The sequence below is a fragment of the Cydia pomonella genome, chromosome 1, assembly GCF_033807575.1.
Source record: "Cydia pomonella isolate Wapato2018A chromosome 1, ilCydPomo1, whole genome shotgun sequence".
Taxonomy (NCBI): domain Eukaryota; kingdom Metazoa; phylum Arthropoda; class Insecta; order Lepidoptera; family Tortricidae; genus Cydia; species Cydia pomonella.
Genome location: NC_084703.1, coordinates 32832831 through 32854842, shown reverse-complemented (window position 1 = coordinate 32854842; position 22012 = coordinate 32832831). Strand labels below are relative to the sequence as shown.

The 22012-nt window shown below is 35.7% G+C and overlaps 2 protein-coding genes across 5 annotated transcripts in view; one reads left to right on the top strand and one right to left on the bottom strand.

Annotated features, from left to right (window-relative positions):
* LOC133519967 (TLD domain-containing protein 2) overlaps nt 1–5364 on the bottom strand; it is a 184824-nt gene extending 179460 nt beyond the window's left edge. For 3 of the 4 annotated variants that reach the window (XM_061854276.1, XM_061854309.1, XM_061854330.1), the window contains exons 1-2: nt 5208–5364; nt 4638–4780 (exon numbers count right to left, since the gene is read on the bottom strand). Coding sequence is in view for 2 of the 4 variants with exons in the window: in XM_061854309.1 (XP_061710293.1) it covers nt 4638–4639 (2 nt within the window). In the remaining 2 variants the exon portion in view is untranslated. Of the gene's footprint in view, nt 1–4637; nt 4781–4976; nt 4993–5207 lie in introns of those variants that run through there. The other variant, XM_061854284.1, reaches the window with a different exon arrangement.
* A 763-nt stretch (nt 5365–6127) lies between these two features.
* Nucleotides 6128–9805, top strand: LOC133520170 (ankyrin repeat domain-containing protein 13C). The gene has a single exon (XM_061854545.1). It carries the CDS (start codon nt 6540–6542, stop codon nt 7869–7871), a length of 1332 nt encoding a protein of 443 aa, XP_061710529.1. The 5' UTR covers nt 6128–6539; the 3' UTR covers nt 7872–9805.
* The last annotated feature ends 12207 nt before the right edge of the window (nt 9806–22012 follow it).

The window sequence follows — 22012 nt, the reverse complement described above, 5'->3', positions numbered from 1 at the left end:
CAAAGGTTTTTTTCCTTGTCTTAGTCCAGTACCCTCTTTGGCATGAGGCCCGCAACTCCAGAATCTCATCAACCGTGGCGTTATTTGACCAGGTCAGTGATTTCAAGCAAAACCTAGTGGCCAAGAACCATCTACGGAGATGCAATGGCACAAGACATAGTTCACTTTCCATAACATGAATCGGTGTAGACCTGATAAAGCCTCCGATTACCCTTAGAGCTTGATTTTGAATTTTTTCAAGTTTAAAGATGTGTCTGTTGGCGCTATTGTGAAAAAGTGCACTCGCGTAATCCAGTCTACTTTTAATCAAGGATATGTAAAACCTCCGTAGATGCTTAGGATGTATTCCCCAAGACGCGCCAGCTAAAGTTTTTAAAATGTTAAGGTATTTTTGAGATTTTTCAACCACATAATTAATATGCTCTCCCCATCGTAGGTGTTGGTCTAGCAATACACCTAAGTATTTAGTAGATTTATCAAAGCAAAGCGGTTGTCCTCGAATTAATAGGTTAACTTGTTGTTTTTTATCACCTTTGCTGAAAATACAAAACTGACTTACTAGCTGAGACATCTAGTCCTAAACTGTCTAAAATTTTTAACATTGAGTTTAAACTATCTTGCATTAAGCAGACACTGTCATGTAAGTTCTTTTGCCTGACATATAGCACGAAGCCATCAGCATATTGGGAAATTGAGACATTGACTATGTCGGTACAAATCTGATATGTAGCAATGTTAAACAGAAGAGGGGAGAGTGGATCCCCTTGAGCTAGGCCCTTGTCTGTCCATCGCACCATAGATAAACCGACATCAGGGTCTCTTAGCAGAAGATGCCTCTCGCTCAAGAAGGCCCATAAATATCTACAAAAATTGCCCCCAACTCCTAAGATATCTAGAATATAAACGACTTAGAAACCGAAACATTGTTATATGCACCTTCAATGTCTAAAAAACAAGCTAGAGTAGTGTTTTTAGCAAAACCCACTTGTATGTGGGATATTAAGCGAGCTAGGCAATCTATACAGGATAGACCTTTCCTAAAGTCAACGGTATTTCGGGATAGAATCTGGTTGTGTTCTATAAACCATTCCAGGCGTCTCGCTAGCATTGTGTGGAATATCTTAGATACACAGGACATCAAAGAAATCGGTCTTAGCTTCGAAGTGTTATCTTGACTTGACTTAGGAATAGGTACGATCTGGATAACTCTCCACTGCCTGGGCACCTCACCTGACACAAAAATCAAGTTATACAATTTTAGTAGAAATAACAATGCTTGTGATGGCAGATTGCATAAGACAGCATACGTTATTCCGTCTACCCCTGGAGATTTCTTATTTTTTAGACACCTTGTTAATTCTTCTAGCGAAAATTCTATCTCTAATTGTGGGTTCACAGATGTAAACGTCGGTGACTCCTGTCGCACGAAATCAGGCGTGAGAGAACGCAAGAGTTCGACTTTTTTTTCTTCAGATGCATCAACCCTAGAACGCTTATGACCTTTTATCCACTTCCTACGATTCCACATGTCAGACGCAGAAGTAGTTTCATCTATACTTTAGCAGAACTCCCGCCAACTCGACGCCTTAACATTACGAATGAGACGTTGTGCACCTGCAACCTTTACCTGCAGCAGTTTTAGATTATCAGGGGTCGGACTCCGTCTGAATTTTGTTAATGCTATTCGCCTTTGAGCTACAGCCAAAGACTAATCATTTTTGAAGACCTATCCATAGATACCCCACATGTATGGGTTTGATAAAAAAAAATTGAGTTTCAGTTCCAACCCCCAAAATTTATTGTTTTTTTTTAAACTACTTACTAGATCTCATTCAAACCAATTTTCGGTGGAAGTTTGAATGGTACTGTACATCATACACGTATATTTTTTTTAGGTATATCATTCTCTTATTTTAGAAGTTACAGGGGGGGGACACACATTTTACCACTTTGGAACTGTCTCTCGCGCAAACTATTCAGTTTAGAAAAAAATTATATTAGAAACCTCAATATCATTTTTGAAGACCTATCCATAGATACCCCACACGAATGGGTTTGATGAAAAAAAAATTTGAGTTTCAGTTCTAAGTATGGGGAACCCCCAAAATTTATTGTTTTTTTTTTCTATTTTTGTGTGAAAACCTTAATGCGGTTCACAGAATACATCTACTTACCAAGTTGCAATAGTATAGTTCTTATAGTTTCGGAAAAAAGTGGCTGTGACATTAACGGTCAGACAGACGGACATGACGAATCCATAAGGGTTCCGTTTTCGCTTTATAAGCATTAAGCAGGCATTTAGTTTACAGGTTAAAGTTGTTCATTTGATCGAGCTCCAGTTACGAGCTGCCGTCCGGGAAGTGTCGGAAGTTCGGAAATTAAGCGTCATTCCAGCTTCCAACTCTTAAAGCGTGGGTGCATCGGGTAAAACTGTTGGCTGCACCGGCTGTTTCATACGTAGTATCTTTTCAAATTCTTCTAAGATATAACTGTATTGATAAAGTGAAGTAAACCGTATATTAGGGAATATAGGCTTTTTAAAGGACAAATAGACAATAAACAAATATTAATTAAATTAATTAAGTGTTAATAATAAATTGAGTTAACTATAAGTAAAATAGCCATATGGTAGCCATGTCATGACTCACCTGTCATTTTCCTGGGCGAAATACCTACGCCGCTTGAACCGATTTTGAGAAAGTTTTCATTACAATGTAACTAGGCGTATTGATTCTTTAATTTATCACTACTCAATTTAAATAAAACTTAAATGTATTTAAAAACAACAATTAAGAGAAAATATTGAGATAACCATTTGTGATAACCTTAAGTTGGTTGATAACGTTAAATCCGTCCAGACTGTAAACATTATCGGTTTAATACATCAACAATGATGTCAATCATGGCCAGAAGGTTCATTAATATAGAAAAATATTTTTTGAAGCAATGATTCATGACTGTGTATGTCTTGACACATAACATAATACTTCAATGTGTATTGATTTATACTAGCTGTGTCTTATCCAACCTCGACATTGGCAGAATCATCAACACCTTGATGGAGCCATAACACGAAAAATTGATTGATTGATTACAAGCAGTTGTCCTACAAATAAAATAATCGGGAATGCTAAATGTGTGGATGAATGTTTGAAATAGTTTGAATTCTTATACCTTCATGCAAAACCCAATGGATTTACTAAATTGAATGAAATTTTGCATACACACAGCCTGAATATTAACCTGGTAACAATCAGATAATTTGTGTCCAGAAAACTATCACTTAACACATTCACTGCCGGGAACCCACCTGGTGGGCGCTCGTGAACTTTGTTCAGATGCCAGACAACCCGCTGGGCGGGTTGTTTTGTACGCAGCTATAGACCACCGGTTTCTGGGGTAGTGTGCCGTTTTTTGTCTGGCAGTGAATGTGTTACGATAAAGTAAAATGAGGAGTACCTAGTACTTTGTGTACCTAGTTATCAAGTATGAGTTGGGTGAAGTGATTCATAAAATTTAGGTGTTTAATTGAAAATTGACATAATAAAAATAATTAGTTATGGTCAACCAGGGTAAATATTGACCTTACAAGAATTTTTAATATATTCAGCATACTTTTATGATGATTATAAAGTAAATGTAAAGTAGTCATGTTATAACAAATAATAATATTGCAATAGTTCTTAAGAACCAGGTAAGGCAAGAAATATACTTTGTACCCCACTCACCACTTGCCATCCAAATTGGGTGAAAAGCAAGTATTTTAGGACTTATGATAGGACTTAGTTTAATCTAGCCTATTACAATGCAGGGATTTTAGTAAAAACAAGTTTTGAGTGTATTTTTGTGTTGTTTAAGAGTAGCGTCTGTGTTCACAATACTTTAAAACAATCTAATAAAATAAACAATCGCCAACTAACTGAATGACAAATTTATCTTATCTATTCATATCTATTTCCTTTAAATAAACAATGCAAACAGGATGTAAATGATCAAATGGAAAACATGTTACATATTAATAATTTAATCCTTCACCATGAAGAAAGTTAATATGTACAAAGACATAATATTAGTTATTATGGTTATTTTACTTGAAACCAAGATCAAACAAATCAAGCATTAAAATTTTGGCTACAAGTAGATAGAAACCTAATAACCAGTGCTTAGTAGATGCAAGAAATAAATTGTTTTCTAAGATGCATTGTTTAACTTGCTTTCAGTAGTAGCAGCACTGTACATAGAATTAGAAAACATAAGGCACTCAGAGATATTATTGCCATAAAACTAGCTGCTTAGTGATGTCAATTTGTTGATGGGTTGCTGGCTCCAAAATCTACTCTGCTGAGACTTTCAAGGAAGCAGCAATAAATCATTCAAAAACCCTGTGTTTACATTCTACATATGTGTAACAATGAAATAGAAACCTTTATTAAAAACTAACCAAGAATCTGCAGTTGTGGTAAGTAAAAAATGCATAAACTAATATGTATCCAACTACCAAAATGTATATGCAATAACTTGTAGTGTACAACTATGATTGGTGCATATTACAAACATAGTCTAATATGTAAACCTCCACACCAATATTGGCATTTAGCATGCATAATATATAGTTAACATAATTATTGAATACTTACATAGTGTCGTCTCTCAGGAAGCTGACGGAGTCCAGGAATCTTCTTTTTGTAGGCTTCACAGCCAGAACACTTATACCGAAATTAAGTCATCTATATGTTCTAAACAACACAATATAAACTACACTCTAATATGGTGATCATTCCTAGTTAAAAAAAAAAAACTTTTGGAATTAAGAAGCTATCAATCACAGCTAAAAGTTTGAATTATACATTGTATTTACGTAAACTAAACATTTATATTGATATTTGCATCATTAATCAGAACTAGATAAGTATAAATCTGCAGGTATTATCGCTTGTAATAAGTATCTTATCTCTTCAAACTAAATCTTTACTTACGTATGGAATTATAACATATAATATTTATTATGTTTAAAAGTACTGACGGCGGAACACGAGTTTAAAATAAAAAGATAAACAAAGGAAATGCACACATCTAAAACATCTAAAAACTACGTAAATATGGATACGACGAGTATATACTTCGGCACGTTAACTATCATAAACACACCGATACTTAAGATACATTTAATTAAATATACATTCAATAAATGAAATTGTTTAACAAACTCTACTGCAGTCGAAATGGAGCAGGAATTTGTCTTTAGTTTTCACACGCACTAACACCTGTGATATTTTAGTCCAAAATATTATAGAAAAATCACAAACAACGATAATGATACGATGCGCGAGTTTTTTAGACGTCGTATTCTAACAAACAGGAAAAAAGGCGTTTCAGTTCGAGTACGGTATGCGCATCTGTCATGTCAATGTTTTTTTTTTACCAAAACAATACTGTCAACGCCATCTTGTATGATTATTCAAGTACTTTTTCTCTAAAGGTGTGTCTATGGAGTGTGGAATATCTCTACCTTCCGTAGGTGTGTCTCACTCCCACGTCACACATACACCCAAGAAAATATGTACACAGTTAAGTTTTATAAGTGCCTTTCTCAACCCATTCAAAATTTAAGTATGTACAATGTTCTTGCTAATAAACCACTTTTTCACAACAATCAGAACATAATTAGTCTTGAATAAAAATAAGAGAACAAACTCATCAAACACGTATGATTTATATCCTAATATTCTACTTTCTGTTTTGAATAATCCGCGTCTAAAAATGTGAACTTGAATTGAGGACTGTACTACATTAGTTGCATGCACATTAAAAAGCTTATTACATTTTCCTGAACTTAGAGAACTTTCTGAACGTAGTAGGAGATATCTCCTATCGTGTCTCACGTACTGCGGTGTCCCTCTTGCCAGTTACTAAATTCAGAAATGCTAACAAACTTTTAGAAGTTGGACCAAGATAACTACCAGACGGTTTTTGGTCTAACCACTATCTTACGGTTCCTACCGCATTCCTACTCTCTTCAAAAACCGATATTTATGTATCTCTATCACTCTAATTAATTCAATATGTTCGATTCGAACTGCCCTTCTGATGCGTCTGTACAGTGCATTATATATAAAGATGTATATACAAAATAGTACGTAAATGTATACTTTTTTATATGTATCCTACGTTATATTAAAAAAAAATGGTTGGATACTACGGTACGATTGACAATTTGTCAAGTTTCATTGCAAGTTAGTGGTTACGGCATTTTCATAAAGAAAAGTTTAAACGTTTTAGTTTGAGAATCAACAAAATTGAACAGTGCTTCTAAATTAATGTGAATAACTGACAGTTTCACTGACAGCTGCTAAGTTTTTGGGTTTCAGTCGTTTGTAATGTAATTTGTCTGTATCAACTGAAAACGATTATGATGTTCGTACTTGGTGTATTTTCCGCTAAAACTAATCTAATCTAATCTTAGTGTAAAATTACTCGCAATAGCGCCTCATTACGATGAATACTTTTATAGGAGTGATGATTTAGGTGTGGTGACCGAAATGTCTAATTCAAAGTGTAGCGAGGAGGATGAGGCGTTTCCTTTGCACGAGTGCGTGTTCAGGGGGGACGTGCGAAAGCTGTCATCTTTGTTGCGGCTGGAGGACGTGGCACGCAAGGACAAGCATGGCAACTCGGCGCTACACCTGGCGGTGATGCTGGGCCGGCGCGAATGTGTACAGCTGCTGCTGGCGCACGGCGCACCCGTCAAGCTCAAAAACCTCGCGGGATGGTCGCCGCTCGCTGAGGCCATCAGTTATGGGGACCGCCAGACCATATCCTCTCTCGTACGCAAGCTCAAGCAGCAGGCTCGCGAACAAATGGAACGCAGGAGACCTGACCTCATTAGGGCTCTAGCCCAAATACAAGATTTCTACATGGAACTAAAGTGGGACTTTCACTCATGGGTCCCTCTAGTCTCTAGAATTCTACCATCTGATGTTTGTAAAATTTATAAATCTGGTTCAGGAATTAGATTAGACACAACATTAGTCGATTTTACTGATATGAAATGGGAGAGAGGAGATATATCATTTATATTTCAAGGAGAAAAGCAACCTAGTGAATCACTTACTGTACTGGACAACAAAGCCAAGGTGTACCAGAGAGTGCGCTATGAAGAGACAGAGAATGAAATAGAAGATGAAGTAGATATTCTGATGTCGAGCGATATTTTGGCAGCTCAAATGTCTACTAAAGGTATAGCATTTTTGAGAGCACAGTCTGGCTGGATATTCCGTGAAGACCGAAAGGAGACTGTGGCCGGTCTTTACAGAAGTGACATTTATACTATTTCTGGCCTTGTTCTGGAATCACGTAAAAGACGCGAACACTTATCCACAGATGATTTGCAAAAGAATAAAGCTATAATTGAGAGTCTAACAAAAGGTAATACACAGAATTTAGATACAAATGGAGAACCAACAAGGCGAGCATCATTAAACCCACCACCAGAGAGTGGAGTAGACTGGGAAACCTACATTGCTGCCCCTCCAGGCCAGTACCCTAGTCTAGGCAGAGAGCTAGTTTATAAAGAGTCATCCAGAAACTTTCGAGCTACTATTGCTATGAGTGATGACTTTCCACTAAGTGTTGATATGCTACTGAATGTATTAGAAGTAATTGCACCATTTAAACATTTTGCTAAGTTGCGTCAGTTTGTTGCAATGAAGTTGCCCAATGGATTCCCAGTTAAAATTGATATACCAATTTTACCAACAGTTACTGCAAAAATAACTTTCCAAAAATTTGAGTTTCAAAATGACATACCAAACGATATGTTCATTATACCAGATGATTACATAGAAGACCCCATGAGGTTTCCTGATTTATGACGCTTTGATATTTTAACATTGTTTGAAGTTAGCGAAAAGCCTGTTTGGCGGCGAGAGGCAAAACATGGGCATGTCTTAAGAATGGTAAGAAGCTCATGCTGCAAGGCATCAGCGCAAGGGCTCATCACTATAGAATTCCCAATGTTGTTCAGCCTAGGCAGCTCTTATTCTAGCCACTGTGTTCTCTTTGTGGAGTAACTGTTTTTAAAATACTTGGAGTCCGAGGTAAACCTTAAAATATTCACTGTCCTCATACAAAATGTTGCAAGTCACCTACATTAATGTGTAGTTGTCCAGTTGTCCACTATGTGTAATCCCATATCATTATAAAAGCTGTTACTTACGTCATATTATGTTTATTTTATTTGGTATCATACATACAGTGAAGTAAATAAAAATATGGGAGCACTTAGTTACTTAAATATATGTAATTAAGTAGCTATGTTAAATAGAAGGAAAGATTAATAAAACCATTATAGTATTTCTTGATACCAAGGTGCCATTAAAAGATTTGTTAGTAATCTGTATTTTAGGTGTCAGTATTTTAAGGTGAAGGAGACCAAGGCTGATTTGTTGTATTTTAATTAAAACTTATTGTAATTGTGTTACCAGCCATTTAACCAATGTGTTGCTGTAGTTCAGAACTTAAATTAGTGATATTACTAATTGGTGACATGATTTGCTCAGTAAAAATCTAATCATGTGCCAATATACCTACCATCAATTGGCGACCCCACCTTAAAGTGCAGTCACTGAAGATTGTGCAGACAATGAATTATAATTTACCTTAATGTTTTATAGAAATTACAATACTAATGATTTGTGTTGATAATGTGGCGGCTGACAATCTGCCAGCTGTGACTTGGTACTAAGTTGGAATCCTAATAAAAGCGAGCGGTTCTTTATGCTATAAACGTAGAAAAACACAACGGGATGTAGGAAAAATTAAAATGCGCTTACTGCTGCGTTATCTGATGTAAAATGAGTGTGCGGCAAACGCATTGCGTTTATCTAAACAACCGCGCGCTTATCTCACATGAAACTACCCAACCATATTGTTACTACTTCTACTGTACATTTGTATTGTGCGCAACTGGACTTCAAATGTGTTATTTACATGTAATTTTTGTTTAAAAATTTGAGTTAATTTAAAAACATTGTGGATGAATGTTACAATTATTAGGGGGAATGACGTAACAGATAGATAATAAAGAAACAGCCTTATTCCAAAACCTCATTGTTAGTCTTAATTAGACTGAACTTTACGTTTAAGGGGATTATATATATCTACCAACTTATTGTATTTGTAGATTCAAATTTAGAAAAATATAGAATATGATAACATTTAGTGTAAAGATAATAATTGGTCACTACAGGTAGGTTCACAAGTACTTTTGAGTTTTTATGATGTTATTGTTTTTGTTGCTCTTTTATAATTATTTAAAAGAAACTTGGGTTTCTTATAAATTTTCTATACATTTGTACCTTTATAGAGCTTAATACGTATGTAACTTACTTTGTATGTAATAGATAAACACCTGCGACTTACTGATTACTTTCGTTATGTAGGTACTGCTGAATACTTAATATTTGTTATTGCTTGCCAAGAGTTAGAAAACTAAGATGTAGGCATTGAATGAGTTATGAAATGTAACTGTGGTTCCTTTGTTATTTATTACCTCAAATAGTCAAGGCCTACGCCCAATTTGTACCGTTCGTATTGAATACCATTTACTTCATACAGCATCGTCGAAATCACGTTTAGTCACATTGTTAATTATATAACAAGGTTTTAAAACTGAGCTGTGTACACTTATTTCACCTCAGCAGCTCTACCAAGCATACAACCACTCTCATCTCATGGTGATGCAAATTAACTAAGTCCCAGTGTAATGTATACCTAAATGTTATTTATATTATATTGCTAGAATTTGTCTTGTAATTCTTTACTTGTAATAACACTATGTCCTCAACACTGTGGAGGAAAGTTGTATGTGCCACTTGAGACCAAAAGTTACGTGCACCTCATGCGTTTTGAATCTCTCTGGCTAAAATTCTAAATTGAAGTCATGAGCGTAGCAATTATTGAATATTTTTTCTTGCTTGGGACTAAATGCAACACGGTAACTTTGCTCTTTTGTGCGGAGGCGGATTACGTTTTTCGATGTTAGCTGTAGGCTCTCTGTTTCTTGAAGGCGATACGAAAGATGAAGTAAAAGAAGGGATAAATCATTAATATCATAGATCATTGTTTTGTTGCCACAATAAATAGTTTGGAATAAGTAAAATACAATAATAGCTATTTAATAAAAAAATATAACTATAAAATAAAAACATTAAAAAAACCTACGCTAAATGCCAAAAAAATCCATTTCATGACAAAAATGCCTTTATTGCACGGTCCATCCGTTGGACAGCTATGATGCTAAAGACGGACAGACAGACAGACATTGGTTCCAAACATATAACTTCCCTCTTTTTGCGTCAGGGGTTAAAAATCATTAGTAGCCTTTAGGTTGCGTATAGACATAGACAACTGCAATTAATTGCAATAATGCTGAAATGTGTGGCTGCTGAGACTTTGAAAAGGTACCTAATATTCAATGGGTTTAAATTTGCTAATTGCTCAATGCGGATATACAACTACATAATATAATAAATACAACTAACGTGAAGGATTGATAATTATGATATATGTCATTAAATGTCTTGTTAGAATGTACAGTATGCCTATATATACACAGACATTGTAGTTTTTAGGTATGAAGTACCAAATGCAAAAAGTTGAAACTTACGCAAGTAGTAGACAAGAATATCAACCACTTTATGAACAAAAACTGTAGGTGTCGCTAGCTCGTAACACATAAAAAAAAAAGTTTGAACTTTTCAATTCCTTTTATTTCCTTCTTTTTTTTAAACAACTGATATTAATATTTTCTGTAAAGATGGGTCTTAGTTACGAGGGTGGATTGAAAAATTCGCGGCCTGAATATTAAAAACAAAACAGAGGTTTTTTAATTTATTTTTATTTTTCTACATAGTCCCCGCCCAAGTGGCATTCGGGGTTCTATATGAGATGTCTAGTCGTTCACATGTACTCCACAAGCTGTGTAAGTCAGCTGTATAAGAGCTGTATAGCTTCCTATAATGCTCTTATAGAACCAGTTTGGGCACAAATTAGACAGCCTTAAGTTCACTATGGCTGTACATTAGCAGTATAATAGCATTATAATAGCAGTTTAAGTAGTAACATCGGACTTAAGGCTGACTAATGGCACTATATGGGACGCAGTGTGAACCATACAACGTACATGAGTGTAATAAAGAGTAACAAGTGGCTAAATACACAGCTATCACAGTTATAAAATCCGACAAAAGTACTCCAGTGCTACCTAAAATTCACGTGGGTCCATTATATTTCTTTATTTTATTTATTCCTCATTAGTTTGGTTTTTTGTGTGCCATCAGAAACACCGGCGGATATCCTTTGGATAAATTTTATGATAACACGCGGTAAGTACCTGTTTTAAATTCTTAATAATGTTAAATGCTATGGGAATGCAAGTTTATCGTGAAATGTATACATATTTACAGCTAAAATATTCACGCGCCTCTGTAAAAACGCGATATTCATTTTAAAATATTTAAAACTGGCTGAGAGGAAATCAACAATTTTCAGTTTTTGACATTATATTGGCATTATAATTATACTACGGTAATTAATTATAGCATGAAACCAAAACTCAATCGCTCTATCTGCGTATTTTGTGATAAATCTGCATGATAATTTTGGAGATTTATTTGGTAAATATTTTAGGTTACGCAGAACAAAATGGTGGAAATGAAATACGGCTATGTGAACTGATATAACTCCAATTTAATGCGGTGAGCGTATAATAGGTTCACATGTGTTCTGTTAGAATGCTGTTACCTATATAAAGTCCCACATTTGTACGACTACAGAGCCAATGTCTATAAATTTATTCTAATGTGAACTAATGTACAGCTTTAAGATGTATATAGTTTAGGTCAAGCAGCCGTATCGACGGGCTCATTTTCGGGCGTCGTTGTCAATCGACTGTTTACTTTTACAATTTGCGAATATTCTTTTGCTAGATAGAATTTTTCTTCTTATTCCACCGGTTCTCGCTCTTATTTTCCAAGATTTGTTATTCATTTTCAGAAATTTTTGCACGCGACGTAATATAAACACACAGCTTGTGGGATAAGTGTAATAGAATATCACATTCACATTAATTTTCAGCTTACAGCAAATTAGAGTAGTACTTGTGGACAAATAAACTGCTATTGATGTTAATGGACAACACATATAATCCTTTTAACAGCCTACAGTGCACATGCGAACCATTTAAACACTTCTGTACAGCTAGTAAAAAAAGGTTATTTTAATGATCACAAACAAGTCCTACTACAGCTACTAGCTGTATAACAGTCTCAAACAAGTAAACATAACAGCTTTTGGCTTTATAAATGACCATGTGTGTTCTATAAAAATGCTAGCTCTACAACATCGTACAAGTAGGCTGTTAAACAGCGGTTGCCGTATCTCTACCCTCCTATAATGCTCTTAGTCAGACGGCTGACTAAAGGATAGTTGTTAGAGTATTATAACACCAACAGTCGTATAAAAGTATAACTCTACCCTCCTATAAGTCCCTTAGACAGGTATAGGTGTTATTAATCGCAATAATGCAGCTTATACATCACGAGTGAACTGTAATAATGCTTCAAGTACACCTGGGAACTAAATGTGTACTCTTAAATGGAGTAAAATGCTACTTGGGCGTCTAGTTGAATGCACTTGTTCCATCTGGACTCCAGAGCCATTACACCACTTTTGAAGAAGCTTTCCTCGAGACCTTCAAAATAGGCATCCACCTCAGCTTGGACCTCGGCGTTGCTTGAAAATTTCATACCACCCATATGTTTTTTTTTTTTTAATTGGGGAACAGATGAAAGTCCGATGGTGCTAAATCGGGTGAATAGGGTGGGTGGGGCAATAATTCAAACCCACATTTGGCAATCTCCGCCATCGATTTTAGTGACGTGTGAACTTGTCTTTTTATCTTCAGAGCCTCGCGTAATAACTCGCAATAGTCGGAATTTATAGTTTTATACCTCTCTGGGGATAATCAACCATTATTATTCCCTTTGCATCCCAGAAAACAGATGCCATGACTGTATTGGCCGACAAAATTGCTTTGGCTTTTTTGGGAGGCGGAGATCCAGGACAAACCCACTGCTTCGATTGCTGTTTGGTCTCTGGTGTATAGTGGTGGACCCACGTCTCGTCCATAGTTACAAATCTGTCCAGTATCGGCTTCATACAGGTCTAGACATTCACGTGTATGAGTACGGCGAGCGATTTTTAGTTCCACTGACAGAAGCCTCGGGACCCATCTCGTTGACACCTTGGAAAAACCTAATTCGTTGACTATAATATTTTGAGTTCTTTCATAAGAGATGCCTACGATGTCAGCTATTTCCTGCACCTTTAATCGCCGGTCTTTCATTATCATTTCGCATATAATTGCCACATTGTCCGTGTTAGTGACCGTTGGCCTTCCGGGACGAGGGTCATCTGCGATACTATCTCGTCCACGCTTGAATTCAGCTGCCCATTTTTTCACATTCGTATATGATGGACAGGATTGCCCTAATGTACTTTGCATATCATCATACATTTGCTTCGGTGTCAATCCTTTTTAGGGTTCCGTAGCCAAATGGCAAAAAACGGAACCCTTATAGATTCGTCATGTCCGTCTGTCTGTCCGATTCTGTCACAGCCACTTTTTTCCGAAACTATAAGAGCTGTACTGTTCAAACTTAGTAAGTGGATGTATTCTATGAACCGCATTAAGATTTTCACACAAAAATAGAAAAAAAAAACAATAAATTTTGGGGGTCCCCATACTTAGAACTGAAACTCAAAAAATCTTTTTTCATCAAACCCATACCTGTGGGGTATCTATGGATAGGTCTTAAAAAATGATATTAAGGTTACTAATATAATTTTTTTCTAAACTGAATAGTTTGCGCGAGAGAACCTTCCAAAGTGAAAAAAAGTGTGTCCCCCCCCCCCTGTAACTTCTAAAATAACAGAATGAAAAATCTAAAAAAAATATTTGATATACATTACCATGCAAACTTCCACTGAAAATTGGTTTGAACGAGATCTAGTAAGTAGTTTTTTTTTAATACGTCATAAAATTAAAAAAAAAAATATTTCGTCAAACATATACGTGTGGGATATCTATGGATAGGTCTTCAAAAATGATATTTAGGTTCCTAATATCATTTTTTTCTAAACTGAATAGTTTGCGCGAGAGTCACTTCCAAAGTGGTAAAATGTGTGTCCAAAGTGGTAAAATGTTGAACAAGATCTAGTAAGAAGATTTTTTTTAATACGTCTTAAATTGTACGGAACCCTTCATGCGCGAGTCCGACTCGCACTTGGCCGCTTTTTTATTTATGCAGGTATTTAATCACAGCACGCTGCTCTAATTTCTCCATTTTCACGATATCTACCGACACGTAACTTTAAATATACCGTAAAATTGCTTTTAAATATAGACGCCAACTGAAATTTCGCGGGAAGACAATTGAATAATGACAGTTCAAAATGGCGGCAGAAAAAAGTTTTTTTTTTTTATTGGCCTGGCCGCGAATTTTTCAATCAACCCTCGTAATAGAATATGGACTAATAATTTCAAAAAAACTGTGTGGGTAGTTTATGACTAAATCATTAGGGGTGCTTACCACAAAAAAATCCATTCTCTACAATCAAAGATCGCAAATGTATGAAAGTCCGAATATAGCCTTTGGTTCTAAGCTCTCACTATGCAAAAGGGGATCACATCATCATTAAACGCCGTAAGTCGCAGAGCTATAGCTCGCATCCTTGCATCCTATTCAGTTAGCTTATGGCCCAAAGTAGGTCTGTATATTTTTTTACATTTTAATAAATATACCATGTAGATAGATACTTTTTGTTATGATGAATAGTAGGGCTTTTTCATGAAATTATTACTTTTGTCTATATATTAAAATAGGAAGTATATAGACTTAAAAAAAAAAACTTCTGTTTAAATTAAATATGACGAAATGATATTAAACTTGACCACATAGTAATATTTTATTGTTCACAAATTTTGGGAGGCATCCCACTTTAGTCAACAAAATTCGATTGGCGCCCCTCCTAAATCAGGTAAAGCAACTGTGCAACAGGAAATTCCATTAAAATGACTAATTAAATAAATCAAACTTCTGTAAGGGTATGAGAGATGTGAAATTTAAGCATTTATATATTATATAAATCGTCCGAGTACCCACAACACAAGCCTTCTTGAGCTTACTGTAGGGCGTAGTGCGTCAATTTGTGTAAGAATGTCCTACTATATTTATTTACATGGACAGTAATAGTACATTGTGCAACGAAGGGGGTAAGTGAAATTTTGGATACGAGGGTGGAATTAAGGACCCGAGTTTTCAATATTCTTACCCCTCGAGTTACACACAATGTTTTTCATCACACTTGCCAAGAAAAAACTAAGTTTTAAGCGAAATAATTCTTAAATATGGTGACATATACCTACATTCGTCCGCCATTTTGTAATTTCTTGACAGGTTAGGCATCGAAGGCACAGACCTATTCGGCATTCAGCCATAATTGAAAATTATGTAGAAATATTTTAAACGGCTGTTAAATTAATCAAACTAAATAATTTTAAACATAAACAAAAATATTAAATTATAAACGTCAGTATTTTAAAAGTAAAACTCATTTAATGCTACTTTGTATGAATAAGTGACATAATAATTCACAATCCATAACTCCCGCGGGAACAAAATAGGCCTTTGTCCTTCAGTACACCTGCACGAAAAAAGATCTTTTTCGAGCAAGTGTGATGAAAAGTTCATAAATAGTCATGGTAGCGACAAGTTGCTGAGTAATGACGTCATTAAGTGCCTGGCGTCTTATTACAATCAATGCAAATAACACCCGAATAGTTGATAGCACATATTGCAATCATTTTTAAGCTAAGGAAGCGGGAATATGTGCACCTGGTCCTCGTTTCATGTCACTGCATACTCAATCTCGCTTCCTTAGCTTATAATTGCTCGGAGCTTTAGCGCGGATTATACAAAAAACATGTAGAATATTTAATCAGCTTTCATTTGAGATCACATCTGTATATTACACAACCAGTGTTTCATGGTGACTCATGGCGGGACGCCTATGATGTGGCTACAGCAGGGTTACAACGACTATCCACTTGGCTAAACCAGAATCTTTTAACCCTTAACTCTGAGAAATCAAAATTTATCGGATTTCGGATTCGGATCGGAAAACAGCGGCATCATGTCCTCCACCTGCCTTTTCTTGTCTTAAAATCCACAGTCACACTTGCATAACACCGCCTACCTCTCAAACCTCTGCGTGCCCCTGTGACGGTATAAATAGAACCAGTTCACTCAGATACTCAGGCGTTATAGTCGACGAGAACTTTAAAATAGTACATTTATAGCACTTGTTACGATACAAGTGCGAAAAATAGGAAATTCGAAACGAGTGGCGATAAATTAAAACACGACCGAAGGGAGTGTTTTAAATCGACACGAGTTGCGAATTACCTATTCGCACATGTATCGTACAACGTTTTACAGTACATATGGCCCTTTAAATGTTCGACACAGTAACGTAATATGCTACTTCTCGCACTAGTGCTATAAAGTAGCCCCATATGTACTGTAAAACATATTTCAGCGACGTCTGGTAGGGTTCGCAAACTTATATACACTATGAAACTTTTACGGGAGGTTGCGGATACTCACCTGCTTAAAGTTGTATATTTGGCTCTGTGTCAATCTATTTTAAGTTATTGTATACTCGCTTGGGGTGGTTCTGCTAAATCAACTTTAATCATTTTAAAGCGAGCACAAAGAGCAGTTCTGAAGGTATACCTGGGACTCGGGGACTCCCCCGACGGAATTCTACTTCTGAACTTTTCATTAAAGCGCACGTCTTAAGTGTTCGTAGATTGTTTTTACTGCGTGCTCCCCTTTACGTACACAATATGGTCTGTCGTCAGCCTAATCAAAAAGACATGATACTAAAAAGAGTACAAAATTCCTAAGCCCCTTGTTAAAACTGCTTTTGCTATAAGATTCTCGGCTTATCTCTTTCCGCATTTATACAATAAATTAGTAAAAATCTGCGACATAAGGCACTGTAACTTAACTGAAGCAAAAAGGCATATCCAACCCCTACTACTTTCTTGGAACTATGATGAAGTGACTGTAGTAGACGACAATATTCAATTGCGTCTGCTCCCAAAAGATGAATAACTTGTACAGCTACATTTCTTTTCTTTTGTTTTCTCTCACATTCCGTAGTTATTCACACGCACATATTCATACATACATACTCACATACATACACACATACCCTCACATAAACACTTTCACTTACATACAACTTACTGAGACCTTTTTTAGGGTTCCGTAGTCAACTAGGAACCCTTATAGTTTCGCCATGTCCGTCTGTCTGTCCGAGGCTTTGCTCCGTGGTCGTTAGTGCTAGAAAGCTGAAATTCGGCATCGATATATAAATCAATAAAGCCGACAAAGTCGTACAATAAAATCAAAAAATTTAATTTTTTTGAGGGTACCTCCCCTACACGTAAAGTGGGGGTGATTTTTTTTTCTTCCACCATACAGTGTGGGGTATCGTTGGAAAGGGCTTTCAAAACTAATAGGGGTCTTCGACAAACATTTTTTGATAAAGTGAATATATTCGGAGATAATCGCTCCCAAAGAAAAAAAAATGTGTCCCCCCCCTCTAACTTTTGAACCATAGGTCCAAAAAATATGAAAAAAATTGTGGAAGTAGAGCTTAAGAAAGACTTTAAATGAAAACTATAGCGGACATGATCAGTTTAGCTGTTTTGGAGTTATCGCAAAAAGTTTCCCCTTCATAGTAAAAAGACTTTAATTAGGTACTGATTATGCAAATTTGCCTATTTGTTTAACTCGCGTTTCATCCCTTGGTTAACAATTTACTATACTTTAAGCTCCAGTTTAGCTTATTGTGACGGAAGAGTAACTACGGAACCCTACACTGAGCATGGCCCGACATGCTCTTGGCCGGTTTTTTACTTTTTGTACTTAGTCTGATAATTATGTCCGAAATAAACGATTTCATTTAGTCATATAATAAAAAATCTTATTTAATTTAGCTTTAACAATAATGTATTCTGTTAAAAGAAGAACCGCACCATTTCGATACTTCTCTGAGATTCCCACGTTACAGGCTGAGCCTAGTGTGGGGATCAATATACTGCTGCTCTTGTAATGCCAAATTCTTGAAATATATATTATATTATATGCAGTCAACTGTTTGGGTACAACATAATTAAAACTTAGAACGCCATTTGACTTTGATCCTTATTCTTTCACTGATATGTGTTCAATATCAAAAAGTGGCGCCATCTTACCGGGCACTGCGTAATGGTTATGGCGCCATCGCTCGAAACGATGCTGCTATACCTTTGGCCTTTGATCTATTAGATGGCGTCACTTATGTATGTTGAAATTTTTTAGTATGTAATCAATAGTAGTAATTTATGGAAGTAGCAAACATGGATAATTATGTTATATTTTTCTCTATTATTTTAATGTAAATATGTAAATTGTTAGTTGTAAGTTATTGATTAATAAAAATTCAGACACAATGTATATTGTTATATTGAATAAATTGAATTGATATTTAACACATATCAGTGAAAGAATAAGCATCAAAGTCATATGGTGTTCTAAAAGTTTTAATTATGTGTCGAAATATGTAACTAAAATAATGTTGCCATGGAAACATGTAACTTAACGGGTGAGAAATAAAAACTTATTTTATCAAACGTACAACAACAGTATTTTTTGTTAGAAGGGAATTCGCTTGGTATTGCTAAAGTTGTACGTGTAGCAAGTTAGGTTTTTATGTTAGTCATATATATAAGGGCGATATTGTACTTTTTATTGTACCCGGAAGTTTTGTCATAGAAAAGGGTAAGTAAATAAGGAGGGTTTAGGTTTTTATGTTAGTCATATATATAAGGGCGATATTGTACTTTTTATTGTACCCGGAAGTTTTGTCATAGAAAAGGGTAAGTAAATAAGGAGGGTCGTATCGACATAAGTGACAAGATATCTTCTAGAATAATTCATGTCTCGGTACCTACACCTACGTACATAATGGATATATACAGAGGATTACTATAACTAGCTTAAATCTAAAATAGGCCCTTGAGGCATTGTACCAAGGATGCTGGCGGTATTTCTTCGTTGTATCGCAATAATGATACGTTGTGCGAGGAAGCCGCCAGCTCTTCGGTCACCAGTTACGTCAACCAGACGCTTCGCGATTTCTGCAAATAACTAGTGCGCGCCGGGACCCCATGGACCTAGTTTCAACACCAAATGGTACAAATAGTTATATTTATATACTTAGTAACAACCTCCAAAGGTGAGATTATTTTGTACATATTTCTCAACCTTTTTAGGGTTCCGTAGCCAAATGGCAAAAAACGGAACCCTTATAGATTCGTCATGTCCGTCTGTCTGTCCGATTCTGTCACAGCCACTTTTTTCCGAAACTATAAGAGCTGTACTGTTCAAACTTGGTAAGTAGATGTATTCTATGAACCGCATTAGGATGTTTACACAAAAATAGAAAAAAAACAATAAATTTTGGGGGTTCCCCATACTTAGAACTGAAACTCTTTTTCATCAAACCCATACGTGTGGGGTATCTATGGATAGGTCTTCAAAAATGATATTGAGGTTTCTAATATCATTTTTTTCTAAAATGAATAGTTTGCGCGAGAGACACTTCCAAAGTGGTAAAATGTGTGTGGCCCCCCCCCCCCCCCCGTAACTTCTAAAATAACAGAATGAAAAATCTAAAAAAAATATATGATATACATTTCCATGTAAACTTCCACCGAAAATTGGTTTGAACGAGATCTAGTAAGTAGTTTTTTTTTTAATACGTCATGAAATTAAAACAAAAAAAAATTTTTCATCATACCCATACGTGTGGGGTATCTATGGATAGGTCTTCAAAAATGATATTAATGTTTCTAATATCATTTTTTTCTAAACTGAATAGTTTGCGCGAGAGAACCTTCCAAAGTGAAAAAAAGTGTGTCCCCCCCCCCATGTAACTTCTAAAATAACAGAATGAAAAATCTAAAAAAAATATATGATACATTACCATGCAAACTTCCACCGAAAATTGTTTTGAACGAGATCTAGTGAGTAGTTTTTTTTTTTAATACGTCATAAAATTTAAAAAAATTTTTTTTCATCAAACATATACGTGTAAGGTATCTATGGATAGGTCTTCAAAAATGATATTTAGGTTCCTAATATAATTTTTTTCTAAACTGAATAGTTTGCGCGAGAGACACTTCCAAAGTGGTAAAATGTGCGTCCAAAGTGGTAAAATGTTGAACAAGATCTAGTAAGAAGATTTTTTTTTAATACGTCTTAAATTGTACGGATCCCTTCATGCGCGAGTCCGACTCGCACTTGGCCGCTTTTTATTGAAGCTTCTAAATATTATGAATTACAAAATTAAGGATACGAATTAATAATTATAATTAATAATGATAACAACAAAACATTATAACAATTCAACTACATATTTATATCTACAAACAAGCCGCTCCCTACCGTTACCGGTGTGAAGGTGCCCATGATGCTTTTTATTTAAGTACACATTTTAAATTACATTTAATTAAATTTCATTTATTTAAGCCCAACTAAGGATCAATATTGTTAGTAAAGTTAGTAACACATTAAATCTTACAACTAACATTAGTAGGTACACACTTTTTAACTATCATAAGAACATACATAAATAAATAAATAAATATTATACGACATTATTACACAAATTGACTAAGTCCCACAGTAAGCTCAATAAGGCTTGTGTTGAGGGTACTTAGACAACGATATATATAATATATAAATATTTATAAATACTTAAATACATAGAAAACACCCATGACTCAGGAACAAATATCCATGCTCATCACACGAATAAATGCCCTTACCAGGATTTGAACCCGGGACCATTAGCTTCGTAGGCAGGGTCACTACCCACTAGGCCAAACCGGTCGTCATAATTGGTTTGAAGAATAATAATAATAAATATAATTATGTAGGGACATTTTTACACAAATCGACTACGTCCTAGACGTGCGCGCCGGTCGAAAAAAATAGGGCGGCGGCGCGCCACGAAAAAATCCACGGCGGCGGCGTAACGCCGGCGGCGTGGGATTTTTAAACTTTGCATATTAAGATGTATAATGAAAAACCACGCTTAAACGAAAGAACTTTATTAAGTGAACTGAAAAGATGACTCAATCACTTTTCTTGACAGAAATATTTTGTTTGCAACTTTTATAGTTGTCATGCACATAAATTATTTTGTTCACCCTAAATGGACTCAGCCGGGACCTTTTGGCTGTTAAAGGAATCCAGCAACCGAAAACACTCTTTCGCTCGGAGTGCTAATGCATAACAGAGCCTGTGCTAATGACGATAAACGCTGGTAGGCAGATTGTCTGGTTTGTCAGTAGGACAAGATGTCCCCGTCTTCAAGTTCCGCAGGATCAGTAGTAGCTAGGTATTTCCAAGCTTCCTGGTCAACAGCATCATCGAAGCAGGAACCATGAGAACTGTGTTGCATGCTGTATTTGCGCGAGAGTTGGGAAAGTATTGAAACTTTACTTGTACTCGCTTCTTCCTTTTGACCCTGGTGTAATAATGGTTGATTATGTTCGTAGTAAGTGATTAATTCTTTGGCATATTCTGCCAAGAAACCAGCTGGAGTTAATTCGTTAGCAGTCAGATAGAGGTCAACTTTTGTTTTTGAGGTAAAATTTATTGCTACCGAAAGTCTATTTAACTTATTTTTTTCAATATCCGCTTTTGATGTCATGTTCGCTGTAACACAGTAACTAACAGGTACAAATAACTCAATACTACATTTATTATTATTGGGGTTTTTTGGGCCTTTGAGTGCCACGTCGACCAGGTAGTGATCTATTGTGACAGCC